The sequence below is a fragment of the Melitaea cinxia genome, chromosome 2 (assembly GCF_905220565.1).
Source record: "Melitaea cinxia chromosome 2, ilMelCinx1.1, whole genome shotgun sequence".
Taxonomy (NCBI): Eukaryota; Metazoa; Arthropoda; class Insecta; order Lepidoptera; family Nymphalidae; genus Melitaea; species Melitaea cinxia.
In genome coordinates this window covers 16,611,815-16,639,739 of record NC_059395.1, presented here as the reverse complement: position 1 = coordinate 16,639,739, position 27,925 = coordinate 16,611,815, and the positions used below count along the sequence as shown (strand labels likewise).

At 37.3% G+C, this 27,925-nt stretch overlaps 1 protein-coding gene and 1 long non-coding RNA gene across 2 annotated transcripts in view; one reads left to right on the top strand and one right to left on the bottom strand.

Annotated features, from left to right (window-relative positions):
- Window positions 1-27,925, bottom strand: part of LOC123666011 (E3 ubiquitin-protein ligase UBR4) — a 64,519-nt gene that overhangs the window by 28,680 nt on the left and 7,914 nt on the right. The window contains exons 12-47 of the mRNA XM_045600228.1: window positions 24,876-25,036; window positions 24,207-24,372; window positions 23,733-23,884; window positions 23,238-23,394; window positions 22,863-22,966; window positions 22,642-22,785; window positions 22,094-22,312; window positions 21,357-21,544; window positions 20,738-20,918; window positions 20,337-20,442; window positions 20,069-20,222; window positions 19,237-19,465; window positions 18,121-18,339; window positions 17,866-18,036; window positions 17,594-17,739; window positions 17,351-17,487; window positions 16,573-16,801; window positions 16,221-16,264; window positions 15,614-15,752; window positions 14,771-14,932; window positions 7,876-8,024; window positions 7,179-7,285; window positions 6,702-6,916; window positions 6,258-6,427; window positions 5,730-5,942; window positions 4,675-4,839; window positions 4,232-4,426; window positions 3,614-3,798; window positions 3,371-3,532; window positions 2,906-3,038; window positions 2,285-2,481; window positions 904-1,137; window positions 621-771; window positions 416-549; window positions 190-345; window positions 19-105 (exon numbers count right to left, since the gene is read on the bottom strand). Of these exons, the coding sequence (XP_045456184.1) occupies window positions 19-105; window positions 190-345; window positions 416-549; window positions 621-771; window positions 904-1,137; window positions 2,285-2,481; window positions 2,906-3,038; window positions 3,371-3,532; window positions 3,614-3,798; window positions 4,232-4,426; window positions 4,675-4,839; window positions 5,730-5,942; window positions 6,258-6,427; window positions 6,702-6,916; window positions 7,179-7,285; window positions 7,876-8,024; window positions 14,771-14,932; window positions 15,614-15,752; window positions 16,221-16,264; window positions 16,573-16,801; window positions 17,351-17,487; window positions 17,594-17,739; window positions 17,866-18,036; window positions 18,121-18,339; window positions 19,237-19,465; window positions 20,069-20,222; window positions 20,337-20,442; window positions 20,738-20,918; window positions 21,357-21,544; window positions 22,094-22,312; window positions 22,642-22,785; window positions 22,863-22,966; window positions 23,238-23,394; window positions 23,733-23,884; window positions 24,207-24,372; window positions 24,876-25,036 (5,861 nt within the window). The remainder of the gene's footprint in view (window positions 1-18; window positions 106-189; window positions 346-415; window positions 550-620; window positions 772-903; window positions 1,138-2,284; window positions 2,482-2,905; window positions 3,039-3,370; window positions 3,533-3,613; window positions 3,799-4,231; window positions 4,427-4,674; window positions 4,840-5,729; window positions 5,943-6,257; window positions 6,428-6,701; window positions 6,917-7,178; window positions 7,286-7,875; window positions 8,025-14,770; window positions 14,933-15,613; window positions 15,753-16,220; window positions 16,265-16,572; window positions 16,802-17,350; window positions 17,488-17,593; window positions 17,740-17,865; window positions 18,037-18,120; window positions 18,340-19,236; window positions 19,466-20,068; window positions 20,223-20,336; window positions 20,443-20,737; window positions 20,919-21,356; window positions 21,545-22,093; window positions 22,313-22,641; window positions 22,786-22,862; window positions 22,967-23,237; window positions 23,395-23,732; window positions 23,885-24,206; window positions 24,373-24,875; window positions 25,037-27,925) is intronic.
- LOC123666022 lies at window positions 20,871-21,674 on the top strand. The gene is made up of 2 exons (XR_006745147.1): window positions 20,871-20,938; window positions 21,367-21,674. It is a non-coding gene; the product is annotated as an uncharacterized LOC123666022 (long non-coding RNA).

The window sequence follows — 27,925 nt, the reverse complement described above, 5'->3', positions numbered from 1 at the left end:
ATTATAAAATGAATTTACCTGAGCGACTTTACTCGATGACGGGCAAGCAGAAGGATCCTCGTTTTCTTCTGGCCAACCAAACTGCTCTTTATTTTTGCCATATACCTGCAATAAAATAGGTCACACATACATTTATATCTTATGTAAAATATGATATCAAACAAGAGAAAAAAAAAATCGTGAACATACTTTAACGGAATCAACCACTGTCACACCATCGGGGTCTTGAGAAGGACCAAAGTTTATAACGAGCTTCTTATCAGACTGTAAAGACTCCTCACGTGTCAGCGGAATATCGAACCATCGATTTCTAACAACGATTGTTTGTATTGACCTTCCATGTATCTGAAGGAAAAGACAGCATTAGAACAGTAATTTTACATAATTGCTAAATCACTTGAGACTTGTGCAATACCTCTACATAAGCCGGAGTTCTAGCAACATCTTGGTTCCCAAGCAACACTCGTATACCACACATGACCATATTGGGGTCGGAGTTTACGACTTCCATTGTGAAACCACTCATTTTTGTGGATACTACGTATAAACCTAGAATTAAAAATATTTTATTAGATAAGTCGCTGTTGAGACAGATGTTTATTATGAGTCTCATTCCTTACCAGTATTGTTTAGGCGGTGTTTAATTTGTGCCGTATTGTAAACTTGAAGCAGATCATTACCGCCAAATTCAATGTCACTCATGGCAACACAGTGCTCAAAGAAGTCAATGGGGAATTGTGGCGTTCCATTCGAATTTGACTTTGTCACAACCTGTGAGTTATCATAAGAATAGATCAATTAGAAATTTGTAGAACCTATTGTTGCATTTGTACTGAAATAATATGTGTTAAATAAATATGATTATATGTAACAGTACGTAAGAAAGTCCTTTATAAGCTGTACCTGTTGCGCTTTGCCCTTATTGTGATGAGTGAGAAGCCTCGGTCGACGCCTAGGAGCATGCACTGGCTGAATGGCAGGCGATAGCCAGTAACCTGTGTCCTCGTTACTAGCCGCGTACATACGTAGACTGCCGTCCTCGCACAACAGTATGAGAGTACTTTTCTGTTCGCCGCCACCTCCACACCAGTGCCGGACAGCTACCATGTCTGTTATCTTTGCTTTTGCTGGTACCACCTACAATGTTACCAAGTGATCATCAATACCACATTTCTTGATATCAATATGTTTGGGGTATATGGTAAAATAATAACATTTTTATTAAAGAAAAGGATCATGAAGATTCAGAATTGATACATACCTTACAATTCTTATAGTACATAGCATTTTATATTTTTTGATATTAAATAAACACAAGATGCTCTAGGCGATTACTTATGCTTCATGCACTTCATTATTCATGGCGTGAGAAACATATTAATATCATGCATTATACTTATCAATATTTATTTATTTGTAACTTTAAATACCTTAGCTTTTGAACTAAGCAATTAGGAACAAAAATTAACTCCGTATTTTGTATGTTTTAGTGTAGTGGTGCGTGCAGTCGCCCAAAAGTACCGACGATTTACGGGTTCGATTCCCGATTGGTATGTAAAGTTGTAGTTTAACAAATATTTCTTTCCTCCCGCTTTGGATGTCTGTCCTAGTGGGTCTCCCCACCGTGTATAGAAGAGCACGTTAAGTCGTCGATCCCGGTCGTTATCATAAATAGCTGATAGCGATCGTTACTCGCAGTAGGAAACATATCCGCCGACCCACAGTGGAGCAGCGTGGTGGATTAAGCTACAATACTTCTCCAACATCCAACGACAACGACGACACGCAACGACACGCGTTGGTGCAATGGTTAGCCATGGATTGTACCTGTTGCGCTGGCGGTTGCGGGTTCGATCCCCGCACATGACAAACATTTGTATTGACCATACAGGTGTTTGCCGTGGTCTGGGTGTTTGTGCAGTTCTTGTGGGTCTCCCCACCGTGCCTCGGAGAGCACGTTAAGCCGTCGGTCCCGGTTGTTATCATGTACACCTGATAGCGATCGTTACTCATAGTAGGGAATATATACGCCAACCCGCATTGGAGCAGCGTGGTGGATTAAGCTCTGATCCTTCTTCTACATGGGGAAAGAGGCCTATGCCCAGTAGTGGGATATTACAGGCTGAAGCGTACTTCTCCAACATGGAGAAAAAGGCCTATGCCCAGCATTGGGACGTTATAGAGTGAATTGTGATTATAATCGTTTTGTCTGTAATTACTATTGATTTTAAACCGACCAACATTTTACAATATTTCGTTAACAATAAACGGTTTACAAATGCACCTTGATCTCCTGTACATATATGTTGTTCGGCGTGAGCATGAGCACGACGGGGTTGTTGGAGGCCTGCATGACGGCGGTGACGAGGCCGGGGTGGCCGGGCACCTCGGCCCACTGGCAGAGCGACTGCACACCGCCCTGCTTGCCGCGCCCACCCTCCTTCTGCGCCGATGACGACGACAGCGTTATCATCGCTGTGCCTGGGAAGACAGGATGACTCTACATTATTCTACGGGCAGCAGCGTCTTCGATGCGACAAAGCCAGTCCTACGGTCACCAACCCGCCTGCCCAGCGTGGTGACTATGGGAAAAACGCATGAGTTCACGCCATTTTTGGCGCGAACTTGTGGAGGCCTATGTCCAGCAGTGGACTGTATTAGGCTGAAGTGAGTGAATGAGTTTAAAATATCTGTTTTGAAATGCACAATACGTTTTCGTATTTTTGGTTTTGGTCTGGTGAAATAAAAAATTTAAACTACAAATCACTTATGATTTGTCATACTACTAAATATAATAATGTAAAACATTATTTTGACTATAAAAGCAGTGTAAAAACAGCCCTTACTGTTACCAAGTTGGGAATATTTCACTAGACACTTAAACATTTTATATATAAAAGTATACCTTTAACGCTGTCTTCAACAGTGTTAAGTGGTGCAAGGAAACTCTTCCCTTGAGCGTAGGAGAAGAAAAGCATCTTCAGTATGTGCGAGTAGTATATCGACACCCCGCCGCCGCCGACTAATCCAGCAACATCCTGCGCACAAAATAAATTTATACATCATAAAAAAGTAGTTGTGAGCCAATTGCAACGTGAAGGAAGTTGTATTGAACAAAATGAAGGCTTATTTGTATACATTATTCCTAACTCATAACTAGTTTCACAAATTCGTAAATAATAAAAAAAATAATCCAATCAATAATGACACATCACATCCAGAAAATTGCATTGATTTCAAATAACATAACAAGGACACGTGATGCACTAAACAAATCCCATAAAATAATGTAACATTTAACAAATTTTTAAATACCAGTCAGGGAATTTTTATGGTGCTATATTATTTATCTATGTTCAAACTAACTTACCTGTATTTCAGGGTGTAAAACTTCAAGTGTATTAGTAACATAGAATGTTCCTAAAGTTGCTCGCGACTCTTCGCTCATTGGTTGCCAGTAAATATGACCCGCGGAGCTCATGCATAACATGTGCATAATATCTTCTTGATTCACGAATGTAACATCGCGGACCTAGAATAAAACATACATATTTTTATTAATTTACAAATAAAAACGAAAATATGTAATAAAAGATTAAATAAGGTATGTTACCTTGCCACTCGGTACAAGGAAGTGATGCATAGGATTATTCAAATCCTTGCTAAGGTCGAATATCTTGACAAAGTCTGAAGTGACGAGAGCTAACTGCGTCTGTGAGCCCGGTAACCAGATTGCTTTGATTACATAGTTGTTGGCCTCCAGACCTGTGTTCAGAACTAAGTGGTCTGCTACCGCACCTGATAAATTAGAATCAGTCTTTAATTATTGTCATTGATTTTTATAAGAATAATAATAATTTAATAAAAATCTTGTTCTGTTTTAGTAAATTATTATTACATACGAAAACAATGTTTTGATATGAAAAAAAAAAAAATTATAAATTCAACTGGAATTAAAGTAGTTTATATATAAATTAACTAAAGCTAACACATATTATATGAGAGAACGAACGGCATGACACTTGCATGCGGCCGAATTCACGAGCGTGACACAGATGAATAATTTTTTTTTGACTGATATAAAATATATAATGGTGACTTTTTAAAATCTGTTCATAAATTTTCAACTTTTAATTTATTTTAATATCCTCCTATATTTCCGATATTTTTATACAATGCCTTTAGACATCATGTAATTTAAAATGATCAATTGATTGGTATTGTTACTCACCTCCACTATTAAATGTAAGGACGTGACATTCTTTCAATCCACACACGGCTAAAAGATCCTCATTCCATGGGTTTCCGCCGAGACTGAGCACAGTGAATGGTATAGGAGCGGAAGATAGTCGAGTTAGCGTCAATTTGTGTTTAGAAGAATCAGCCTGTTTGAGTAAAGCTGATAGTTGGAGAACTGTAATTTTTCCTGTTAACAAAAAAAAAAAGACTTTATTAAGAGTAAGCACAGTATATAATTATAGATATAAAGATTATAAATAAATAAATTACAAGAACTAAAGGGAGTAAGATAAAATTCCACGATAGAAATTTTACAATAGAGATTACGTCATATTATGCTTACTATATACGAAACTTGGAAAGATTATTATTAATAAATTGATTTTATACTATATTTTTTTTTTAGTAAAATAAATGAATAAATAAAATTTTGACCTTTTTCGTGTGACACAGCCAGGTGCTGTCGTCGGCCGTGGGGTGAAGCAAGACAACACATGGCGACACGACGCAGTTTATGAGCCGACATCAGTTGCCGGATTGTTTGTCCGTTCTCACCCGTGTATGACATGCGTACATTTTCAAACGCGCCTTCTTGCGATCCTAGATAATAGTATATTTCATTACAAGTGTGGAAAGGCTGTCATTGCAAAGAGTTCCGAAAAATGTCTACCCGAGCCGAGGCGCAGCCGAAGGCGAGGGTTGACAGTCGGAACAAGTTGCAACAACGGTTCCGCACGTGTACTGAACGACTATTTTTAATACAGTTGCGAAAAAATGAAGCAATTTAATAAAATAATAAAAACACAATAAACACAACTAACTTAACATTTATTTCTTATAAAAGTTATAATTCACATATACATTGAAATTGGTACAGTTTTTTATACTAACTGGGGAAGTTTTAGGTTGCATATTTACTGTTTGAGACAAACTATTATTAATTTCGTATGATTGTTCATGTATATTTGTCATACAACGGCGTTTGCTAGTTGATGGAGTTGGAACAATTAGTAGCTTCTTTTTTTAAATATACGTATTTGCATGAATCATAAAAACTTCTATGAATTTTTGTAGTAAAAACTTCATGGTTGGTTTTTCTTTTTCATAGACATTATTTTGACAGTTGGGAAAGAGAACGCACGAGTTCGGGAAAGGTAAAAAAAAAGCACGAGTATGTAATAGCCCACATCCCGAACATCACTGCAATACGCCACTTTTTGAGCAACTGTATTAAAAAAAAATATTTCAGTAAAATTAACATAGTTCAATAAAGTAAACACACACGTTTAAACACTTCACACTCTGCGGCCTCGCGGCATTTCCCATTCAATACACGAATACAAACGCCCTGATTACGACAAACATCTATATGGCCAATAGAAATGTTTGTCACGAGCGGGGACGGAGGTTGAGAGTGCAAGCGCCAGTAGCAATCAGTTAAATAACGATAGAAGATATCGTGTTGTAGCAGTATTGTCCCCAGGACGTACCCAGCGTGGGCAGCATGAGCGTGTCGGTGTGCGTGAAGCGCTTCTCGCCGAGGTGCAGCTGCGCGAGCGCGCGCTGCGCGCGGCCGTGCGCGCCCACCGCCGCGCCGCGCTCGCACGCCGCGCGCACCGGGCCCGCCAGCGCGCCCAGCAGCCGCCGCACGCGCTCCAGGCAGCCCGCCCAGCCGCCGAACGACAGCAGGAACGGCCGGCAGCCTGACCGACGGACGTTTCAAATATTCGATCACATCTTTCGGGAAACGCTACACTCGTTTCAAAATTATTTTTGATTGATGAAACTTTTTATAATAGGATAATGTAGGAACTGAGATATAAAAATGAATCGCCGATATATGTACGCGCATAACTTTCAAACGATTATATTTGGACTACTTTAAAGTTTTTTTTTTTTTTGTCAGGACAGGATATGTAAAAGAAAATTAAAAAAAACGGTGACTCGAAAAATTACTAAGGTAACCGGGTCAGCTAGTACAAAACGCGTAGAAAATTTACTTGGTCGATATTTTATACCTTGAATGTTATGAGCGAGCACGGGGCGTCGTGGCGGCGCAAGTAGCGCAGGGGGAGTAGGACTGGATGGACGGCGTCTAATAGAGGGCGCCGGTGGAGTTTCCTCCGTGCCACCGCTACCTCCGCGAGCGCCTCCCAGTGTCACCGAACGTTTTACTAAAGCTTGGCAGCTGAAACAACCGTTATTTAAAATATTAGCTCATTTAGCAAAAAACAACAGTACAATAGTCGCGTTATATTTGTAAAAAAGATATACTCTATCAATAATAAAGATTAAGTTATATATTTGACTAGCCGTTGTTTACTAACAACCATATTTTTTTACATTTTCACTGGTGCTATAACAATTTGATACGTATTTGATATATAGTTAAAATAATTAAGATCACTGACCAAAAGCTATAAGTACATCATTCACATGGCTAGTGGCTATCCGCGAGTTACCTCGAGTCGGGCTTGGCGCCGCAGTCACAGAAGAAATTTCCGAACTTGGCGTAGGACACGTCGTGTCCGCGGTGGCACACGCGCGCGCACACCGTGCACACGCCCACGCCGTCCACCATCTTGCACGTGTGGCAGTGGTACCAGTGCTGGTTCATGAACTCGCGCTGCGTCACCGTGAACGTACACAGCTTGTACTGCAGCATGGCGTCCTCGTCCTGGGAAACGTATTTATTTTAGACAAATTACATCAAAAATTTTATGTTTCAACACAGTTGTCATGGAAAGACACTTGAAATACACGTGTACACGTCCTTCATACACAAATATATTTATCAATATCGGTTCACAATTGGCGAGATCGTGTAATACAAACGTAAGGAAATGAAATGACAGTGGATTTTTAGAAGTCTGCTAATAAACTTGAAAATTTTGTTCTGAATAAAACTTATAATAATGTAAATTTTTAAAAGCACCCACAGAGTCGTCAGCACTCGTATCGTCTTCATCCTGTTGTTCATCAGCATAATCGAAGTCGAAACCGAGATCTGATGGAGATTCCCATGTGGGACTGACAGATCGCCAAGCTACAATAGAAAATATTAATATGTAGTAAGCGTTTTATAATTAACTAAGAGCCTATTTGTTTACCCTAGCAGTAAGGTTAGGTTTGGCTGGTAAAGATTATCTCGCATAAAGTCACTGACAGGATTCATCAACAGAGTGCCTAGTGCGAGTTTTATTCACAGAAACATGAGAGAAACGCGTTTATACGTGAAGATTATTTCGCATGGGAATTTAAACACTGAAGCCTAGACGATAAAAAATAGTATTTGATACAATCGATACAGAGTCATCTAGCGGCAAACGCGAGATTTAGGTTGAAATTCCCAATTTCCCATACAAAATGAAGTTAAAATTTACGCCCGATATTGCGAAACGGACTAAACAAAACTCGCACTAGGCACTCAGATGGCAAAATAGCCACTAAGCGCCAATTAAGCCTTCACTAATAAAATATATAACATTCACAGGACACGAATAAAAATATTTTACGGATTTTATTTTGTGTATAAAAGAAATGTTACTAAATTTTTTGTAAATATGACAGTTTTATCAGCAAAAGCAGCCTGAATGATGTAAATATCTTTAATATAACATATATTTAAAGACTTACTGTGTGGCTGCGCAGATCCGATAGCATGCAACGCATCACCGAGATAAGATAAGAGAACGCATGCTGATTCGATCTGCGAGGTAATGTTCGTGTCTAATTGGCCTTCTTCCAACTTTTCAAGTACTTCTGGACTGCTAAGGTTGTCCACACTGTTGCAAAAATATATAGGATTAAATACCGTCATTATAGGATTTGTAAAAAGGACAGAAGAAATGAATGTGAGAGCCATTTAGTTTGTTGCAATAACAAATCTACAACTTAGAAAAGAAGATGAATAAAAACGATTGCTTCTCGGAAAGCTACAGAAATTTTATGCAAGAATACGAACAAAGTGGTCACATGTCTCCCGTTACAAAATGTAGTTCATTTGTACACTATCTTCCTCATCACGGTGTACAAAAAAACGACTCTACAACAACTAAACTACGAACGGTATTCAATGGATCATCAAAAACATCAAGTGGATTCAGCTTAAATGACTTGATGGAGCGTGGTCCGAATTTGCAAAAGGATTTACAGCATCTCATCTTAGTATGGCGACAACATAAGTATGTCGTTACTGCTGACATAGAGAAAATGTTTCGTCAAATAATGGTTCGAGAAACCGATCAACATCTGCAACGTATTGTCTGGAGAAGCATACAAGAAGCCCCCTTAAGGGAGTATCAATTGACTACGGTCACGTATGGTACAAAGGCGGCCCCTTATCTCGCTATGCGTACTATAAAGCAGCTAGCTATGGATGACGCACACAAGTTTCCCCTGGCAGCTAAAGCGCTAATGACGTCATTATACATGGATGATCTGCTCGAAGGTTGTGATAATATCTCTCAAGCAAAACAGTTACAAAGAGAGATCATCGATATCCTGAAGGGAGCCGGCATGAATATTCGGAAGTGGTCCAGCAATGCAAAGGAACTGATTGAAGGGCTATCCGCTAATCAATTACACTCCGCTAGATTTTAAGGGCCTAGAAAACCGAAAAACCTTAGGCTTACGTTGGATTCCGTCGTCAGATATTTTCGTATTCAAAAATATATTCGAAGATGAAAACAGTGATGACGTCATAACTAAAAGACAACTCCTTTCGAACATTTCCAAGGTATATGATCCCATGGGATTTCTCAGCCCCCTTTCAGTTCGGGCAAAGCTTTTATTCCAACAAACTTGGTCTGAAGAAACCACGGATTGGGATACACAATTGTCGAATACCATAACGAATAAATGGATAAAGCTGAAACGTGACTATCAACAAATAGACCAGTTTAAAATTCCTAGATACATAGGCGATAATAGTAGTTTATGCAACTGTCATATAATGAAGGGTATTAAAACACGAGTGTGAGTTTATGAAACGAGCGCAGCGAGTTTCATAATAGTAACGAGTGTTTTAATACCCGTGTTATATGCAGTTGCATACACTACTTTATCTTCACTAATGTAATTAATCAAACAACAAGAGTAAAAGCTGACAATAGTTTATTTATAATAATTGTTCAAAGGACAATGCCCATTTTCTATGAAGCCGTGCTCCGGTACGTGCTTTGACGTGTTCAGACAATTCATATATTTAAGTATCCTTTATTAATTGAAAATATATTTTTAATAATATTCTAAAATTGATTAAATCCGTAGTTTATACTTTAATTAAAAAAGATATTTTATTTGTATTCCGGGTTTGTGCTGTCAAAACATATTAAATATAAATACCAAGTCGGAAACGCAACTATAGAAATAAACGCTTTTTTTTTAATTAAATTATAAACCCCAACACGACCAGAAAATTGACATATTAAAGTTTTCTTTATTAATTAAAACTAGATTTTTAATAATAGTCTAAAAGTGATCAAAGCCGTGTTTTATAGTTTAATTAAAAAAAGCATTTGTTTGTATGGTTGCTATGACGACTTGCTATTTATAATTAATCTATTTTGACATAAGAAACGCGGAATACAAATAAAATATTAAATTAAATTCACGCGTACGTGTATTGTCACAGTGATTTTGCCGCCATTAAAATCTAACCAATGAGAGCGCAGCTGCGCGCATGCGTGCGATGTTATAATGAGATTTTACGATATCGATATGGATATTATACCATCATGTGAAATTGCTTAAATTGAGTGTTTTGTTATCTGCGCTATAACAGTAGTAATTATAAGTCAAGTATTGGAAACATAAGTAGAATGTTACAACATTAGTGTAGATAAAAATCATTATACAATTCATGGATTTTGTGACGCATCCGAAAAAGCATATGCTTGCGCTATTTATGCCGTCACGATAAATTCTAAGGGCAAGTACACATCGACGCTTGTGACTGCTAAGACAAAATTAGCACCCTTGAAGAAAAAACTATCCTTGCCAAAACTTGAGCTATGTGGAGCACTGCTACTATCACGGCTTATAAAAAAGGTAATTCAAACCTTGCCTGATAATCTACAATTATTTGCCTGGACCGACTCCATGGTGGTTCTTGGTTGGTTATATGGAGATGTCAATAGGTGGAAACAGTTCGTGGCTAACAGAGTTCGAACTATCCTCAATATAATTCCATCATCGTCATGGCATCATGTTAAATCTGAAGATAACCCTGCAGACTGCGCCTCGAGAGGACTGTCAACACAGCAGTTATTGGAGCATCATTTATGGTGGCAAGGCCCGCAGTGGTTGTTAACATTTAATTCGAGTACAATGAAGGAAGAAAAATATCAACCACCACGCTTAGAAATAAAAGCATCCAGTGTGACCGCAGCCTTATCTTATAAAAATGCTTTAGTATTGCAATTATTAAATGAATGTAGCTCAATAGAGCGCTTAATCACTATAATCGGCTGGCTCACACGTTATACACAATGGTTGCGACGTAAACAAATACTTCAACAAAATTATCTTTCGTCATCAGAAAGAAAAAACGCGATGAACTTAATTATTAAGACAATACAAACAATTGAATTTGAGGAGGAAATTGAACGACTACAAAAACAACAAGGTTTAAGTAAATCTAGTAAACTGCTAAGTTTACTACCTTATCTAGACCCATGTGATGGGTTACTTAGAGTTGGGGGGAGATTAAACAATTCCTATCTTAGTCACTCAGCTAAGCACCCCGTAATACTACCCAGTCACGGCAAACTCACTGAACTTATTGTACGACACGCTCATTACACCACGCTTCACGGTGGACCAAGCCTGACTTTGTCTTATATACGAGAAAACTATTGGGTTATCAGTGGGCTTAGAACAGTAAAAAGAGAACTTCGAAAGTGTGTCAAATGTCGACGTTTCAAGGCAGAGAAGATAACGCAGATTATGGCTGATTTACCCGAGCCTCGAGTTACTCCTTCACGCGCATTTTATCATTGTGGCGTTGATTTCACTGGATCCTTCGATATCAAATCAAACAAAGGCCGTGGAATACGAACACAGAAGGCCTATGTTGCAGTCTTCGTTTGCCTCTCGACAAAGGCCGTTCACCTAGAGCTAGTGTCTGATATAAGCACACCAGGATTTTTGGCAGCATTCCGACGTTTTTGTGCCAGAAGATCCACCCCGAAACACATGTACAGCGATCAAGGAAGGAATTTTATTGGGGCATCCAAAGAACTGAAGAAGGAATATAACATTCTCGTTGCTATAAATACAGACGTGATGAATAAGATCAATGACTATGACATTCAATGGCATTTTAATGCACCAGCCTATCCCTCAGCCGGAGGGCTATGGGAAGCTGCCGTCAAGAGTTTTAAACACCACCTACGTCGTGTAATAGGTGAGCAAAAGTTAACTTATGAAGAATTCACAACGCTCTTGTACCAGATCGAGGCATGTCTTAACTCTAGACCTTTACTCGCCTTGACTGAAAATCCAGAAGATGAGTATCTAACACCTGGGCATTTCTTGGTTGGAGGATCCCTGATAGCAAGACCACAAACCGACTCTAACCACATGAACTTAAAAACAAGATGGCAGACTATTCAAGCAATGAATAAACAGTTCTGGAAAAGGTGGTCATCTGACTACTTACAACAGTTACAAGTTCGTATCAAGTGGAGAACACCCTCTAAAAACGTCGAGGTTAACGATATTGTCTTAATCAAAGACGAAAACCTGAGTCCCGGCAAATGGTCCATGGGTAGAGTGGTTAAAGTCCACCCTGGCAAAGATGGATACGTACGAGTTGTATCCGTCAAAACTAAGAATGGCGTTATACAAAGACCCGTTTTAAAACTGTCAGTTCTACCCGTAAGAGAAGAAGGTACCGGAACTCAAGCACAGAACCGTATCGATAACATTTCAACAACGACATGCGGCGACGACACAGGCGTCGACTCGCAACAGAGGCAACGAAGGGGTAGACAATTAAGAAGGCCTCTCGGAACATTCTTTACTATGATATTGATGCTAATTCTATTTCTATTTAAACCAACTGAATGTTAATACAACGTTACAGCTCTGAACAGTAATCAAAACATTTATTTCGATAAAATGTATGACATACACATAATACGCGATGAATGGAAACTAATCGCTTACTACAATATGAGTACCTATTGGTCAGCATTACGTCATGTGAAAGATTATGTCGGTCATTTGGAAGAATCATACTTAAACCTCGATCTACTTCCAACACAATACAGGAGTATCATATATCAATTACAACACGAAATATCGGAAATCGAACATTATAACGCAATTTTCAAAAAACATATATATAAAAGACAAAAACGAGGACTGATTAACGGTGTAGGCTATGTAGCGAACTCACTATTTGGTGTCTTGGATGAGCGTTTCGCTAAAAAATATGAAAAGGATATAGAAAAAATTTCTGTAAATGAGAACCATCTACGATTCTTATTAAAAAATCAAACAAGTATCATAGAAGCGCAATATAACATTCTTCAGAGGAATGAAGAAATATTAAACAAGCAATTCGGAATACTACAGAAATGTCTAACGAATCTTTCTTTTGCTAGTAATCGACCTGAGAAGATAGCTAACAATGAATTACAAATTTTGTCATCTTCAGTCTCAGCTATGATTATTTTATCAAACCTACGACGCTTGCAAGAAAGCGTTATAATAAACACTTTAACAAGCCTCGCAAACGTTCATTTAGATGCACATTTGTTGCCACCTGAACAATTGGAAGAACAATTAAATATAATATAACGACATATACCGAATTACCTGACTTTACCTGCCGATAAAAACGATTTTAAAGAACTTTATAAGTTAATGAAGGTCAACGGCGACATTGGTTCTTCTTATTTGATAATCGAAATCAAGATCCCCTTGGTAATTAAGGAAAATTTTGAACTGGATGAGGTAATAACCCATTCCTCAGCAGCATTATAACGTAGAATTTATCGCACCATACATTGCATTCAATCTACAAAAGGACTTACTACTCATCTTGACAGAATCAGATGTAGAAAATTGTGTCCACATACAGACAAACAAATTATTATGCGCTCTCGATAAGCCGATATACGAATTACAAATAACCAGCGGAATGTGTAACTTGAGTATACACAATACAACAATATGTAAAACAAAGGAGGCACCATGTCGCGTGCGCTGGGTCAAGTTACATAACAATAACATGTGGCTTTATTCCTGCTGTGGGAAATGCACAGTGCGCATATTTTGCATTGACACTGGAGTTGTATTGACAACACTGACCGGGAATGGCCTTTTACAAATCGGTCAAGGTTGTACAAAAAAAGGTGACACCTTCTCTATATTCACTCAAAATAGTTACATGAGCCAAGTTAAGGTCCAAGAAAACATACCGATCCCAGCCGATTATTCAATATTAAATTCCATAATAAATACTTCGGATTTCTAACTGTTTACACCCGAGGATCATGAAGACTTGTGGCGCGGGATGAAGTCTCAGATCATTAACCTCAAGGAGCAGGAAAACGCGTCACTCAGTATACACGATATACATCAGTACTCTGTCTTGTATATAATCTTAGGGTCTATCATTGTTGCGGGATGTCTCTACGGTACCATGCGATATCGCAGAAACAAAATTATACTGAGCAGTGCTGTGACAGATGTCTCCACAACCGCAGTTCCAGTTGCAGCAGATACGAACGAAGACCAGGAGGCCCCTGCTCCCCCGAGCGCGCGACCGCGATTCGTTCGATTGGACATACCAATTAAAGTGTAGTGCAGTGATGATTATTATATAAGTTATTTAAATCTATGTACTTCAATTTTAATTGTATTGTTATTATTGTTATTGTAGATTTTAATATCAAAATTATCTTTCTTCTTTGAGTCGGCAGGATGTACGGGTCAACGCACATTGAGCAATATGATTGTTTTGCTAATTAGTAACCTCTTTAATTTAGCTGATTTATTACGAAATTGTTTTTCTTATGCAGATTTCTAATGAAATTGATATTTGTTTGCTACGAATGACGTCAAATGACGTCTGTACTTCTGCCTATATATACACAAAATAATCTTAATAAATTTAGTGTTTGATCGACTCTCATTGGGTTTGGTTTCCCTCATAACCTTCCCTCACATGTCATCACTCACTCAACCATAGACTGTACCATACAAAATCTAAATATTGAATCATTATTATAAAAAAATATACTATTAATAAAAAAATATACACTTATTATATTAAAATCCATTTTGTAATTATTCGTGACGTCCAAATAAAAAGGAACAACTTCAACTTCTTATTAGTTCTTTACTTTAAGTGGAGATTTTCATCAAAATCATACAGACAATATTCTTTGTACAACTGAAAAAGTCAGTCGAATCAAGGTACACCTCATCTCTCGAAGAGGATTGCAACACATCACTACGTATTAAGTATGCAGTAATGTGCTAATGGCGTCATACCACAGACGTGCGGCGGACGTACCAGGTGGAGAGCCAGGAGAGCGCGGCGGGGAACAGCTGGCGGTGCTCGGCGCCGCTGTGCGCGTCCGCCAGGCGACACAGCTCGCGCAGCAGCAGCGGAGTGCACGACGCGCCGCTCACGTCTATTAGCGCGCTCACCATGCGCTCGCACACCTTCTCCCCGCTACCGGAAACATACAAAATCATAGTATTGATTTATCGCTTTCTACTTACGATTTCATTCGTAAAAACAGAAAGATGGACAGAGGACGTTTTACAATCTCTGTGGGATTTGGTTACTATAATCTTCTTTTTTTAGACTACAAAACTATTTAACACCATTAAAAAAAAACAATGATTTTGTTTAATTTATTTGTTGAATATGTAACTAACCTAACCTATAAGAAATGAAAAAAAAATGGGACCCAGCTTGTGTAGCTTATAGACGCCTGTAACACAAGAATCAACACTAGAGCGTTGCTGACCCTACCCCCAAATCCCCCCAGCTCTGGTCATCTTACTCGTTACAGGATCACAACACTGTTTGAAAGCCGTATTATTTAGCCGTGATATACTGTAAGTTCAAAGTACTTCTCCTAGTCGGGCTGCATCAGATTTTGAACAGGATATTTCCTGCTATGCCCTACCTCAGTTCAGTAAATGAGAATATATTATCTTATATATAAACTGGATCGATTTTTATGAATTTTTGTGTGCATATCGGGTAGATTTGAGAATCGCCAACATCTATTTTTCATACCCCTAAGTTACAAGGGGGGTGATTAAGGGGGGTTAACAACATATACAGCAAAACAAAGTTTGCGGTGTCAGCTAGTATTATCATAAATTTATATTAGGCACTTACCCGTGATGGACAATGTGCTTACAAAGCAGAGATAAAAGTGTAGCGTTATCATGGGCTGAGAATGGGTTGCCAGCTTCAGTGCTAACGACAACTGCGCTTGTATTATCTTTGCTACCGCCTTCGGACCAGCTGCCATTTTCTGTTTAAAGAAAAACATTAGTTACTTGATTAGTGATTTTATTATATCGATGAATAACTTAATTTCGAACTTATAAAATTACATTCATAGCGATTATAAAGTTAAAACTTTTTATTAATTAAACTAACTTCGTCTGCATTGTTCATTATATGTATATTATGTGCAAAACAACTTTGTTGAGATTAAACACTCACTAATAGCATATAAAAATGTACAAGAGATTTTAAGTTAGACCTGGAAGTCCTTGTTTGTGAAGCGACATCCAATTTTATGCATTAGATTTTGCTGAATGACGAAACAAGCATATAGACAATCAATCAATTTTTAAAGTAGCAATTTTTACTCCCTTTGCATTTATAAAGACACCTATTAATGTTTTTTTTTTTTTTTTTAAATCTCTCATGAACCTGTTGGTTGAACCAATTTTACTCTATGTATGGAAATAATGGTTGTTCTTACCAGAGTTACTGGATTGTTGTGCAGGCTCTACTGGAGGTCTTGGAGCTGGAATTCTGCAGATTAATATTACATATACTTTAACCTCCAAAATATATAAAATGCACAAAGTGGAGTAGTAACAATGAAAATAAGAGCTACTTAGGAGTATTCTTAAAAACTTACACATTTATATAACACCATGCTAAACGCAAAAAGACAGTTTTAAAAGTACGGAAACTTGATCGTATTTTCCAGTAAAGTCATTCATGTTTTTTTTCTTTTCTTTTATACTTTTCTTTGTGTTAAAGGTTAACAGGCGACTGTTATAGCTCAATATATTTTTTCATATAAATTTTTTATATAGTAAGACGATTATACTAACGGCGCGTCGAAGACAGGCAGGTCCTGATCGGTCAGGTTGCGGTTGGCGGCATTGGCGACGTTGGCCGCGTTGGCTCCGTTGGCGTCCTCGGTGCGGAAAACGGAGCGCAGCGCGTTGCGGAGGGCCACGGAGGCCGGGCTGGCGTCCGCCGCGCCCGATGTCGGCGTCGGCAACTCCGTTTCGGTTGGCGTCGCGTTCGCCGTGCCCACGTTGCCGTTCGTTGGCGTCGCTGGGGTGTTCGAATAATAAATAACAATAATAGGCGCTTCACACTTAACTTGCTATCAGATTTACTTTTAACTGAACATTTGACTATTATATTCGCATTATAATGGAATACGACTTTATTAGTCAAGGGGCGTGGCTAAGTGACAGCAATGGCACAGTATGTTCTAAACGCGAATACACTTTATTGAGTTATTAATAAATAAATAAATTGTAAAACTATTACAATTTGAAATTCTTTTCTATTTTTTTATACTGATATCTATGAACACTATCAAGAGATATCATAGGCTGAACAATTACAAGCTGGGTCTAAGAACCAGCAGAATAAATTTATAAGAAAAAAGCAGCCAATCTGTATATGAAAAGTCAATACGAATAATAGGGAGCGATATGTTGTTTGTAATAAGAAATGCCAAAAATAATAGTAGTCAATTTAATTATAATGACGATATATATAAAAAATTGAAAAATAATAAAAAATAAACTCTAAAATCAATATTTTCGTTATGCAGTGCTTACCATTGGATACTTTTCAAATGTTTTTACTAACCTGATGCAACTGAACAGATGTGAGAAAGCAGATTGACAAGTTTTTGTTGATCTGCCACCCCAATAAATTTGCTCACTGATACACAAAGAGCGTTCAGTTCCGAATTTTCGCAACCAGTAAATATCTTGATGAAGAGCCTATAAATAATAATTTTTATCAAACAAATAAAACATATTTTAAGGATTAACTACAACTAGCTTTTACTTCAAACTAATTATGTGGTATTAATAGTTATCAACTCACTTTATAACTTTATCAGTGAAGGCACTTTTTCCATTTGGTGCCGCGAGTAATATTTTTCCGAGGGCGTAACCAGAGTTGTCCGCGAAAACATTTTCGTATGCTACTCTTCCAGCTGGTCGATCTAGAATCTTCTCCCAGTAAATAATCTAAAAATAATTTTCAAACATTATGTTGTTATGGTCCACGCTAACACGTAAGCCTTTGGTATACAATTAGTTCATCAATTTCTTAATTTTTTGTATAAGCATACACTTTAATCAAAGTATTCTCACCATATGCCGCAGAGTTTTCTCTGTTGATGGTTGCAGATGATCAACCAAAACCGTATATGTCGTCTTTAATATATGTTCATGTATGAGCTGTTCTGCTTTGTTTACTTGTGGTACTAAAGCATTCAAAGTAGCTGCCAATGGTTCCGTTAAGAACTGGAGTCTGCCATCAGTCTGCACAAAACATTAAAAAATTACGATACAAATTTATATGCAAAGTATGTTGTTATGATAAGTAGCTTTAGAAATAATACTAACCAAAGCTGGAACGATCAAGTCCAAAGTCTTCTTAGTGAGATTGGTATTCTCAGCTAGTTTGCTAGAGCCGATTTCTAGAAGCTTCGCCGCGGAGTAGGCGAGCATAGTCAAGGACGCTCCGATGGAGTACTTGCCGCGAACAATCATAAGTTCACTGTGAGACGACACGAGTGCCAAGACTGCACTTTCAGACGGTATGATGTGGGATTCGTAAGCAGTCTGGAGAGAATAAACAAAATTTATATAAAAACTACAGCTAGTTTCCACAGTTAGATGTAGCTTTAATTTATGGAAAAAATACCTATAGCCTTCCTCGGAAAATGGGCTATCCAACACAAAATATTTTTTTATTTAGAACCAGGAGTTCCTGAGATTAGCACGTTTAAACAAACAAACAAAATTTTCAGTTAGTATACATGTATCTCTCACATTTATTTTATTTTCTTTATTTATCCTATCAGATGGTACAGTAAGTCTTTTTCTTTGAGTTCCATTCCTAATAAAGAAATATTGCTTCAACCTATCGCAGTTTACTGCTGGACATAAACTTCCTCAAGCTTGTCCCAAACATCCCGGTTCTCCGCGATCTTTATTCAGCCACCATCGGCGATCTGATATAGATCGTCTGTCCAGAAAAAAGAGTTTATCTAGACTAAATAAACGTCTTATAACAGTCTCGTCTTACAACACAAACTGCGCAAACGGGTTAGACAAAGACTAAATTTTACTATGGCTTCAAGGGAACCAAAGTTCCCATTGAAATTGTCCTCGAAATTAGGTCGTGTTTTATTTTAATAATATAAATAATAATAATAAATATCTACACAATACACACACGGTCGTCTGTTCCTAAAGTAAGCAACTTAATGCTCGTGTTATAGGTAACAGCTGACTGGTATAGCTACATTTTTTTTTTGATAAACATACTTATAAATAATACATATATGAATATATAAATAAATATGTAATATATTACACCCAGACTCGGGGTGGGAATCGAACCCACAACCCTCGGAACAGAAAGCAGGGTCACTACAAACTGCGCCAACGGGCTAGTCAAATTTAGCGACGTCCGACGTCCCCAGTCGGCTGAAACGTAGAGATGTGTCCACTAACCGTGTCGACGGCGCGCGCGGGCGGCGCGGCGCAGGCCTCGAGCGCGGCGGCCACGTGCGGCGGCAGCTGCGCCTTGAGCCACGAGCCCAGCGCCGCCGCGCCCGCCGCGCCCGCCGCGCCCTCGCCGCCGCACACCTGCAGCCGCGCGCGCGCCACGGCCGCCTCCGCCTCCGCCGGGCCGCCCGGGCTCGCGTCCGCCGCCCGCGATATCTCTATCCCCACGCTTAGTCTAAACAAACGATTGGTAGGTAAGTTAAAGCTTCACTCTCGACGGTCGCCGGTACACGGCTGGCTCCAGTACCCGCCCGCCCCATCCGGTGACGCTGTCGAGGCTGATAGAGTCAACAGCACTAGACAATCCAAAAAAAAAACTGATTAATAGTGTAAGCCGGCCCATATACACTTTCAATAATATTGCCCAATATTTTAATTGTGTTTGTATTGAATACCCTCTTTGAATCCAAACGCTCAATAATATTCACCCAATAAAATTAACAAATCATTCTCATCAATATTTTTGTGCATTTGAGTAACATGTCCGATGAAGTTTTCGGGCAACTATATTGATGATTTTGTGGAATAAACGAAATAAAAGAAAACGAACGGACTAAAGAATGAACTAAAGAGTGATTATAAAAAAAGTCCTGTATACACTCACGAAAAGCTTTTAAAGGACTTGGTTTCAATACTAAACGTTCAATAATATTGCGCAATCGTCTATCTTATACCACCAACCTGCAGTGGAGCAGCGTGGTGGATTAAGCTTCAATCCTTCTCCTACGTGGAGGAAGAGGCTTAACAAACATTATCATAAAATAATTAAATAACTAACCGGCAGCACTCGAGAATTGTTTCAAGTAGATCCAATAAATCGGGCATGAATTGATGCGCTTCAGATGCTGAAGCAGAGTCCACGAGACAAACTTTAAGTCTCATCAAAGCAGCGTCGCATGATATCACATCGAGAAGGGATGGAAGGCCATCAGCTAAAGAACAAAATACAGTATGTAATAAATACTTGTTAAGTCAATGATTTACATTAAATGTAAAGAATACCATTATGCATACAAATGCACACATGTAAGCATGCTAGCAATTACCTGTGAGATTTTGTTTCAGATGTTTCATAGTTTCAGAAGCAAGCCAGGCTGTGTACTTGATGTTGTCACATGAAGCACTTACACCAGCTAATAAGTTTTCCGCGTACTGAAATAAAAAAAGAAGTTTAATCAAACTTTGACATTAAATCTTTTAATCTTAAAAAAAATTTTTTTTTGTTCCTGAATAATATGTCTTGCTACATACAGAAATTTGACTTTTCAAAACTTTTTAAAGTTTTGGTATAGACGTTTTGTTTATTTGGAATTAATCTAACTCTAACTTTCAAACCACCTGATTTCACAAGTAACATCATTTTCGAAATACTCGTTTTCTTTAGCCCACAGAAACGGGCTAGTTTAGCCTCCAAAACTATTATAAATATATAAAGTAAGTGTCAGACCTGCGTGTACATGCCCTGCTTGACGAGTGCGTCCTTGAGCCAGGGGTTGAAAACCTTCTTGTTGTCGGCGCGCGGCGCCCACACCAGCGCGTGCAGCGGCAGCGGCGACGGCAACTCGGCCGCGGTGCCCGCCTGCAGCTTGTCCATGTGCGGGGTCGCGGGCGGCATGCTTATCACCAGCCTGGGGGCCACATACTACTTGTCAATATTTCATCTCACATTAGACAACAATTTGTTACACAGATATTTTCATTTTCCATCGAGTATAATTTACCTAAAGACTGGCTTAAGCTTCATGCCCCTAGCATAAATATATAATACTCCCCTGAACAAACAAATGGTGACAAAGTGAAATCGGGACAAGGTGAAATGGGGATTTGGCCTTCGCTTTTATCAATTGTACTCCAATAGATAGAAAGAAACCAGTCCAGCGTCACAAAGTAAGAAATGAAATGTCCTTAATGTGTTTTAAGCATTGATTAAAAAAAGAACTATTCTTCTTTTTGTAATTTCTATACCTTCCAAGTTATGCACCGTTTTAAATATTTTATTTAATAACAATACTTATTTCAACATCGATATTTAATAACAATAATAAAAAAAATCGTAACAAACTTACCTCCAAGCAGTCTGGAAGCAATAATGCGCGGCGGCAAGAGCAGCCGGCGAGTTGTGATACTGAGGGTTATCGCAGAGGCACGCGGAGTTCAGTAGAGATAGCAATGCGTCCAGAAGTAAGGGATATTTCAACTTGTGTGGTGTTCCCAGCACGAAATTGCATGCTAAGCCGTCTAATTTCGGATTTTCCTGCAATAATTTAGTAATAGATTTGTTTATTAAAAATTAAAAAAAAATTGTTATCACATCTCTCTCATCTTAGATAATAGAATTAGTACACATTGTAAACTTTTTATACTAATAAATAATTACTGTCAAATCTGTTTTTTCTTTATTTAATTTTATTGCATTATTCATTTAAGAATATTTCTCCAACAGATCACTGAATATACTCAGTTCTAACATTTAAATTTTGTTATAGATTGATAATATCATTAAAGTTCACCAACCCGCCTGCCCAGCGTGGTGACTATGGGCAAAACACATGAGTTCACGTTATTTTTGGCGTAAACTTGTGGAGGCCTATGTCCAGCAGTGGACTGTATAGGCTGTAATGATGATGATGATGATGATTAAAGTTTTATTAATCAACATTCAAACTAAAATCTAAGATACCTATGCTCCAATAACTTCTTTTATTTTTGACTTATGAATATTTTCCGTGACTAACATTTCTTTATAAACTAAGTTACTTTGATGTCTCTGCTTATATACACTGTATTGCAATAAAAAACGTACCTGGTTGTTAATTTCTGCGTTAGTAAGCGCGTAGAACCTAGGTCTCATAGATGAGTCATCTTGAGTCGGTGTAATATAAGCGAGTTCTATAAACATTAATTCACAGTATATACGAGATTTTATTTGCCCATTATCCGTCGTTGTATTTACGCTAGTGTTGTTGCCATCTGAGGAGGGACGCTGTGCTAACCCCGGTGCTATGACGAGATTCCATTCAATCTGCAATGTCAAAATGCTATTTTAATTTCACTAATATAATTATATGTTGTAAAATAACAATTACAAGTTGCTTTCGAAACTAGAATGAAGAAATTTTTGAATTTGATTTTTAATTGCAAACTTGAACCATATTTTTATTTCTAATTGTATCACATACTATTAGTTACTTCTCTAAGGCCAGAATGTTGTTTTGTAATATTATTGTGTTCAAGGTTTTACAATGAAAGATATTCAATTGCAATAATATTGCAATTTTTGTATCGATTACAATCAATGTTAATATGTGTATATGTTTATTAACTTATAAGTTTATAGTATTTTTTTTGTACCTGTTGCAGCAAGAACTGCGGAGCGTCATATAAATGTTTCATGAGATATTCCAACAGAAGCATAAGTCTTGTAGTCAAAATTAGCTGGTGAGGTGCTAAATTCATCGCACGTTTTCTATCACTTATACCGAGGGTTTCGACAACCTGAAAGAAAATTAAATATGTTAAAAAGTGAATTAAATTTAAGTTTGTGTAACATTGTATTTGATGTTAATACTTACTTTAATGATTGCATTGGATGTCATAAGAAGAACAGATTTCTTTTGCATTAGAGTCAAAGAATGGAACAAATATACAAGCAGCTGGGCATGCTCAACGTTCAAGTCTGAAACAAGAATTTAAACTCATTATAAAATATTTGTTAAAATATTCTCCCACTCCTATCTCTCTTATTTCTTCAAAATGTAGTACTAATATTCAAAGCGATTAAGGTAATAAAATTACAAAAAATTTAAGACCTGGAAAGTCTGAAATATTATCCTAGTAGGATGGATACAAATATTACTAAATACGATCTAGTTCTTGCGTTCTCTTATTCTATTCATGACGTATCTTGGACTGTTAAGCACCTTCAAGACCTGTCAACATGTTCTTACCTTCATAATCGTGATCTTGGCTGGGTTGATTCTGCAAGGCACACTCTTGTAGAGTGTTGATAATCTTATGCCACATAACAAGGATGTTGTTCTCACGTTCAGCTGCTGTCTTACTCAAGACCATACCACCAAGCAGCTTTGCTACTCGAGGACCGACCTAAGCAAAAAACTAAGACTAAGCAAAGAAAAAGATAAAAACTTTATAATTTTTAACAACATGTTAAGAATTTATAACACTTTTTTCTCAGTCAGTATTCAGCTACAGTGAACCTGTAAAGACCTGTTATCTGAATTTCTTGCAATAATTTAATAGCTTTAAATTAATATATTAATTAAATAAGCTATTAATATAGCTTTCAAAAAAATGGTACTCTGTAATTTTGTAATTATCTATTCATATTTTAGATGACAAGACTTTGACGAATCATTTGACTTACAATACATCGAAATTTATATATGTTATTAATAACAAGTAGTAATGAAAAATGTATTGACCTGCAGTGGCGTCACGTTGCTCCTGTCGGAGCCAGTCGAGATGAGTTGTTGCTGCAATTGCGGTTGTAGGTTGTGCAGGTAGCGCACGAGCGCCGAACTGAACGCGGCGTACAGCGCTCCGAGACGCGCACCGAAACATGGGGATATAGTTCCTGTAAAAATAAGCTATATATTGTAGCTTTGAAGTTACACATAAATGCGTCAATGGAAGTTTAACAATTTTAATTTATCGTAAGCTATACCATAGTGAAAATAATTTTCAATTTTTTTTTTATATCTTTTATAATCAGTTTTATATTTTTACGCAATTACAAATATATTCTGCTTTATTAATTATAAGTAAACCTACACCCACTAATTATAATATCTTTAGCTTGGTCGCCTGGTAGAGATCATTATTTAGCGATGTGGCTGCCAATTGAACATAAGATATATTTGATGCGTATAATATGTTTGTATACAAATAAAACCTACCAGTATCAGTCCTAGCAGTCTCTCTATCGAGGTCCTTAGCAAGCGCAACGAGTAAAGCATGGTGTGCTTCGTGTAACTGCTGAGCTGTAGTACCCAAGCGTTCTACTCCTTCGCCGATTATCTCTTCGGTTAACAGGTTGAATATATCTGTTGCTAGTGTTATGTACTGAAAGAAAAGACTTTTGGTTAGTCTCTTTATCTAAATAAATTCTACCACATACTGTATTGCATAATATTATAAGACAGATAAGTCAGCATAATATATAAAGATAGGTTTTAATTTAATAATGATATATATGATAAATTACTATCTCTCTGCTCCTACTGCTTGACCTATTTGACAACTTACTGACTACTTGTAATATTGTATAAATCTATACTTCTATAATCAAAGTTATTAATATAGTATTTTAACTGTAACTTGATGACATAATTAGCTTCATTTTATTTATCTTTTTTTAATAATCAGTAGGTCGACAAACAAGCGTACGGTTCACCTGATGGTAAGAGATTACCGTAGCTTATAGACGCCTGCAACACCAGAAGCATCGCAAGCGCGTTGCCGACCCAATCCCCAATCCCCCCCAGGAGCTCTGGTCACCTTACTCACCAACAAGAACACAATACTGCATGAATACAGTTATATAGGTTAACAGTCACAAGTCTCACCGAGTATGGCTCGGCCTTGTCGAGCAGCAATGCCTGTTGCGCGGGAGCGTCGTCGGGCGCATCGTCGCTGTCGGGCGCGGCGCGCGTCAGTCCGCTATCGAGCGCGTCAGGCGCCACCAGCGTCGACTCGAACCACAGCCCAAACAGCGGCTCGCTATCTTCTAAGCCATTTCAAAGTGTTAGTTCCCAAGGATTTTTTTTTAAATTTTATTTCTTCAATACAGGAGAATAATAATATATAATAAAAAAATAAGAAGTTTCATTGAAGTTATAAAATGAAGTCTTTTTTGACGATTTTGAAATTTTGGTACCAGATTAGATTCACAAAAAATCGAAAGACGTGTCGTTTTCGCTAATCAAGAAATCAAACATCGAACAAAAAAGTAAATTAAGAATTAGAACAAAGTAACAATCAATGTAAGGGTGTAATATGTAAAGGTAGTTTTTTTTTTACTTCCCTCAAGAAATTTCAACAACGAAATGTGAATCTAATATTTTTGGAACCCTATATTAACCTTTTGACCGCCGTAGTCACCTATACTTGACAAGGGCTCGCGAGTCCTGTGCGCCAGCGACGTCTATAGGTGACAAAAAACCCGGACCACAAAAATATTAAATAAAATTATTAAAAAAATATTTCTAGTATTTTAATTCAACATTTATGAAAATAGAATATCCCCGCAACATTTGAGTATAAAAAACAAGTCTTTTAGAGCTACACGTACTGAGAAACATTGAAATAAAAACATGCATTTTTATTCCACGTAAATGATATGTCCAGAACGCCGAAGTCGTCTATAGTTGACCGCTAGGGATGTGACGCAAGAGGTATAAATAAATAATAAATAAATAAATATTTACAACAGACACACCCGGTCATCTGTTCCTAAAGTAAGCAACATAATGCTTGTGTTATAGGTAACAGCTGACTGGTATAGCTATTTTTTTTTTGATAAGCATACATATAAATATAAATAAATATATATTATACCCAGACTCAGGGTGGGAATCAAACCCATAACCTCCGGAGCAGAAAGCACCGCTGACCTGTAGTCACTACAAACTGCGCCAACGGGCTAGTCAAAATGGTATAGATGATTTATATATTCTTTATTGCACTTTAAAAAAATCATAATTACAAGTCATTTTTGCAATTAGCTATTCAAAATTCAACTCAAACGTGTTATATTTTCTATAAATAATTTAATATTTGAATAAAACAAAAGGTAAAAAACATAAAACTATCATCAGCTAACACATAAATAGCAAATGAATAAAAAATCAAATCAACTAAAATCAATCAAATCGCCATAATAAATCTGATATCTCAATTCTGGCGCATCTCTAGCGCGTAGTCATTAATCCGTTCTCTACACGCCGTTGTCAAGTATAGACGACACGCTGATGACGTCATAAGCGAATAGCGAGAAAACTAGTGAAGTGCAAGACGAGCGATACCTTAGAACATCGTCGTATTTTGGAAGGCGTCGATGATTTTAATAATATACAATAAAAAAAATATATTTTTTTCATTTTTTTTATCTAAGGTTAAGAGCGAAATTACGATTTTCTTTCTCATTCTCAAAATCATCTGGCAGCATCAATATCATCTCTAATCCCCACTCTCATAAAAGCTTTTTTTCTAAGACCCATGTCGTGTCGTGTGTCGTGAAATATTTGATTTGAAATATTGCTACTTACTCAGTACTGTTTTAGTACTATTTGCTACCTAAGCAAAAAAATATTTAACGCATGTAAATATTTCTTTTAAACTAAGGTTGGCATCGACCGCACCGATTATATTAATTTGCTTCATCGGAACAACTACTGAGTTGGGGAACAATGGTCCACGAGGCACTATGGAACAGTGTCGATAAAAATTTGAATTCTAAACTAATTCGTGTGGTAACGCTTCGACCAATTACAGCGCGTAGGGACTCTAACTTTATACTGGGTGTACCGATTTTGATAATTTTTAATTTTATCGAAAGCTAATGTTTATCATGTGGTCACATATAAATTTCATTGAGATCTGATATCTACTTTTTGAGTAATCTTTGATAACGCGTAGTTATTCGACTATTTTTTCGTCGATCTACGTTGTATTCGAGCAAACACAATTATTCTTGTTCAAAAGTTGAGATTTCTTTTCAAAGTACTTTCTTTTTAGTAAAAAAGTTTAAAGAATAGGTAAATGTATTTTTTTTTTTCATTAATTTTAATCATTTGAGACAATTGTGTGGAAAGTTCAAAAAATAACCAAAGTTTTTATAAAACTCGTTTAAAACGTTGGCCTTATGAGGCACTATGGAACAGGGCACAGTGGAATACTGTTCTAATGAACCTTCAACCTTACATAATAAACTATTATCTAATAAGATAATAATTGTGTTTGCAGGCAAACGAAAAAGCATTATCAAAGATCAATCAAAAAGTTATAATCGGGTTTGGATGAAATTTAAATGTGACTACATGATAAACATCGGCTTTCGATTAAATTAAAAATCATCAAAATCGGTGCACCCAGTAAAGGTTATGCAGATTTTCGAGATCTCATTATAAAATCCTGGTTTCCTTAGCATGGGAATGTTTCATGTTTTTAAATGTTCCATTATTTAACTATACCGGGGTTATCTCCTTTCACACAAAAAAAGAATTATCAAAATCGTTTCATAAACGACAAAGTTACCCCAAACATAAATAAAAAAAAATGTAAAATATATATCGAATCGAATTGAGTAACCTCCTCCTTTTTTGAAGTCGGTTAAAAAATTACAAATTTGAATTCGGTTAATTTTTTTCTAAATTACTTTTCATGTATATATCGATTCGATTCGAAATCGATATATAGCCTGCGGCTTCCTTGCGAGCGACACAGCACGTCTCTAAAGAGAGTTTCATAACCGTAGGTCAGCTGCGCCGTAGTCGTCCAGTCGTGACAATGACGTCATGGCGATAGAAAAGAGTGTTGTGCTTTACTACGATTATTTTTGTAATGTTTGTTTTTTATTTATGTTGTTGTAAGTATATATAACGAGTGCAAGATAACA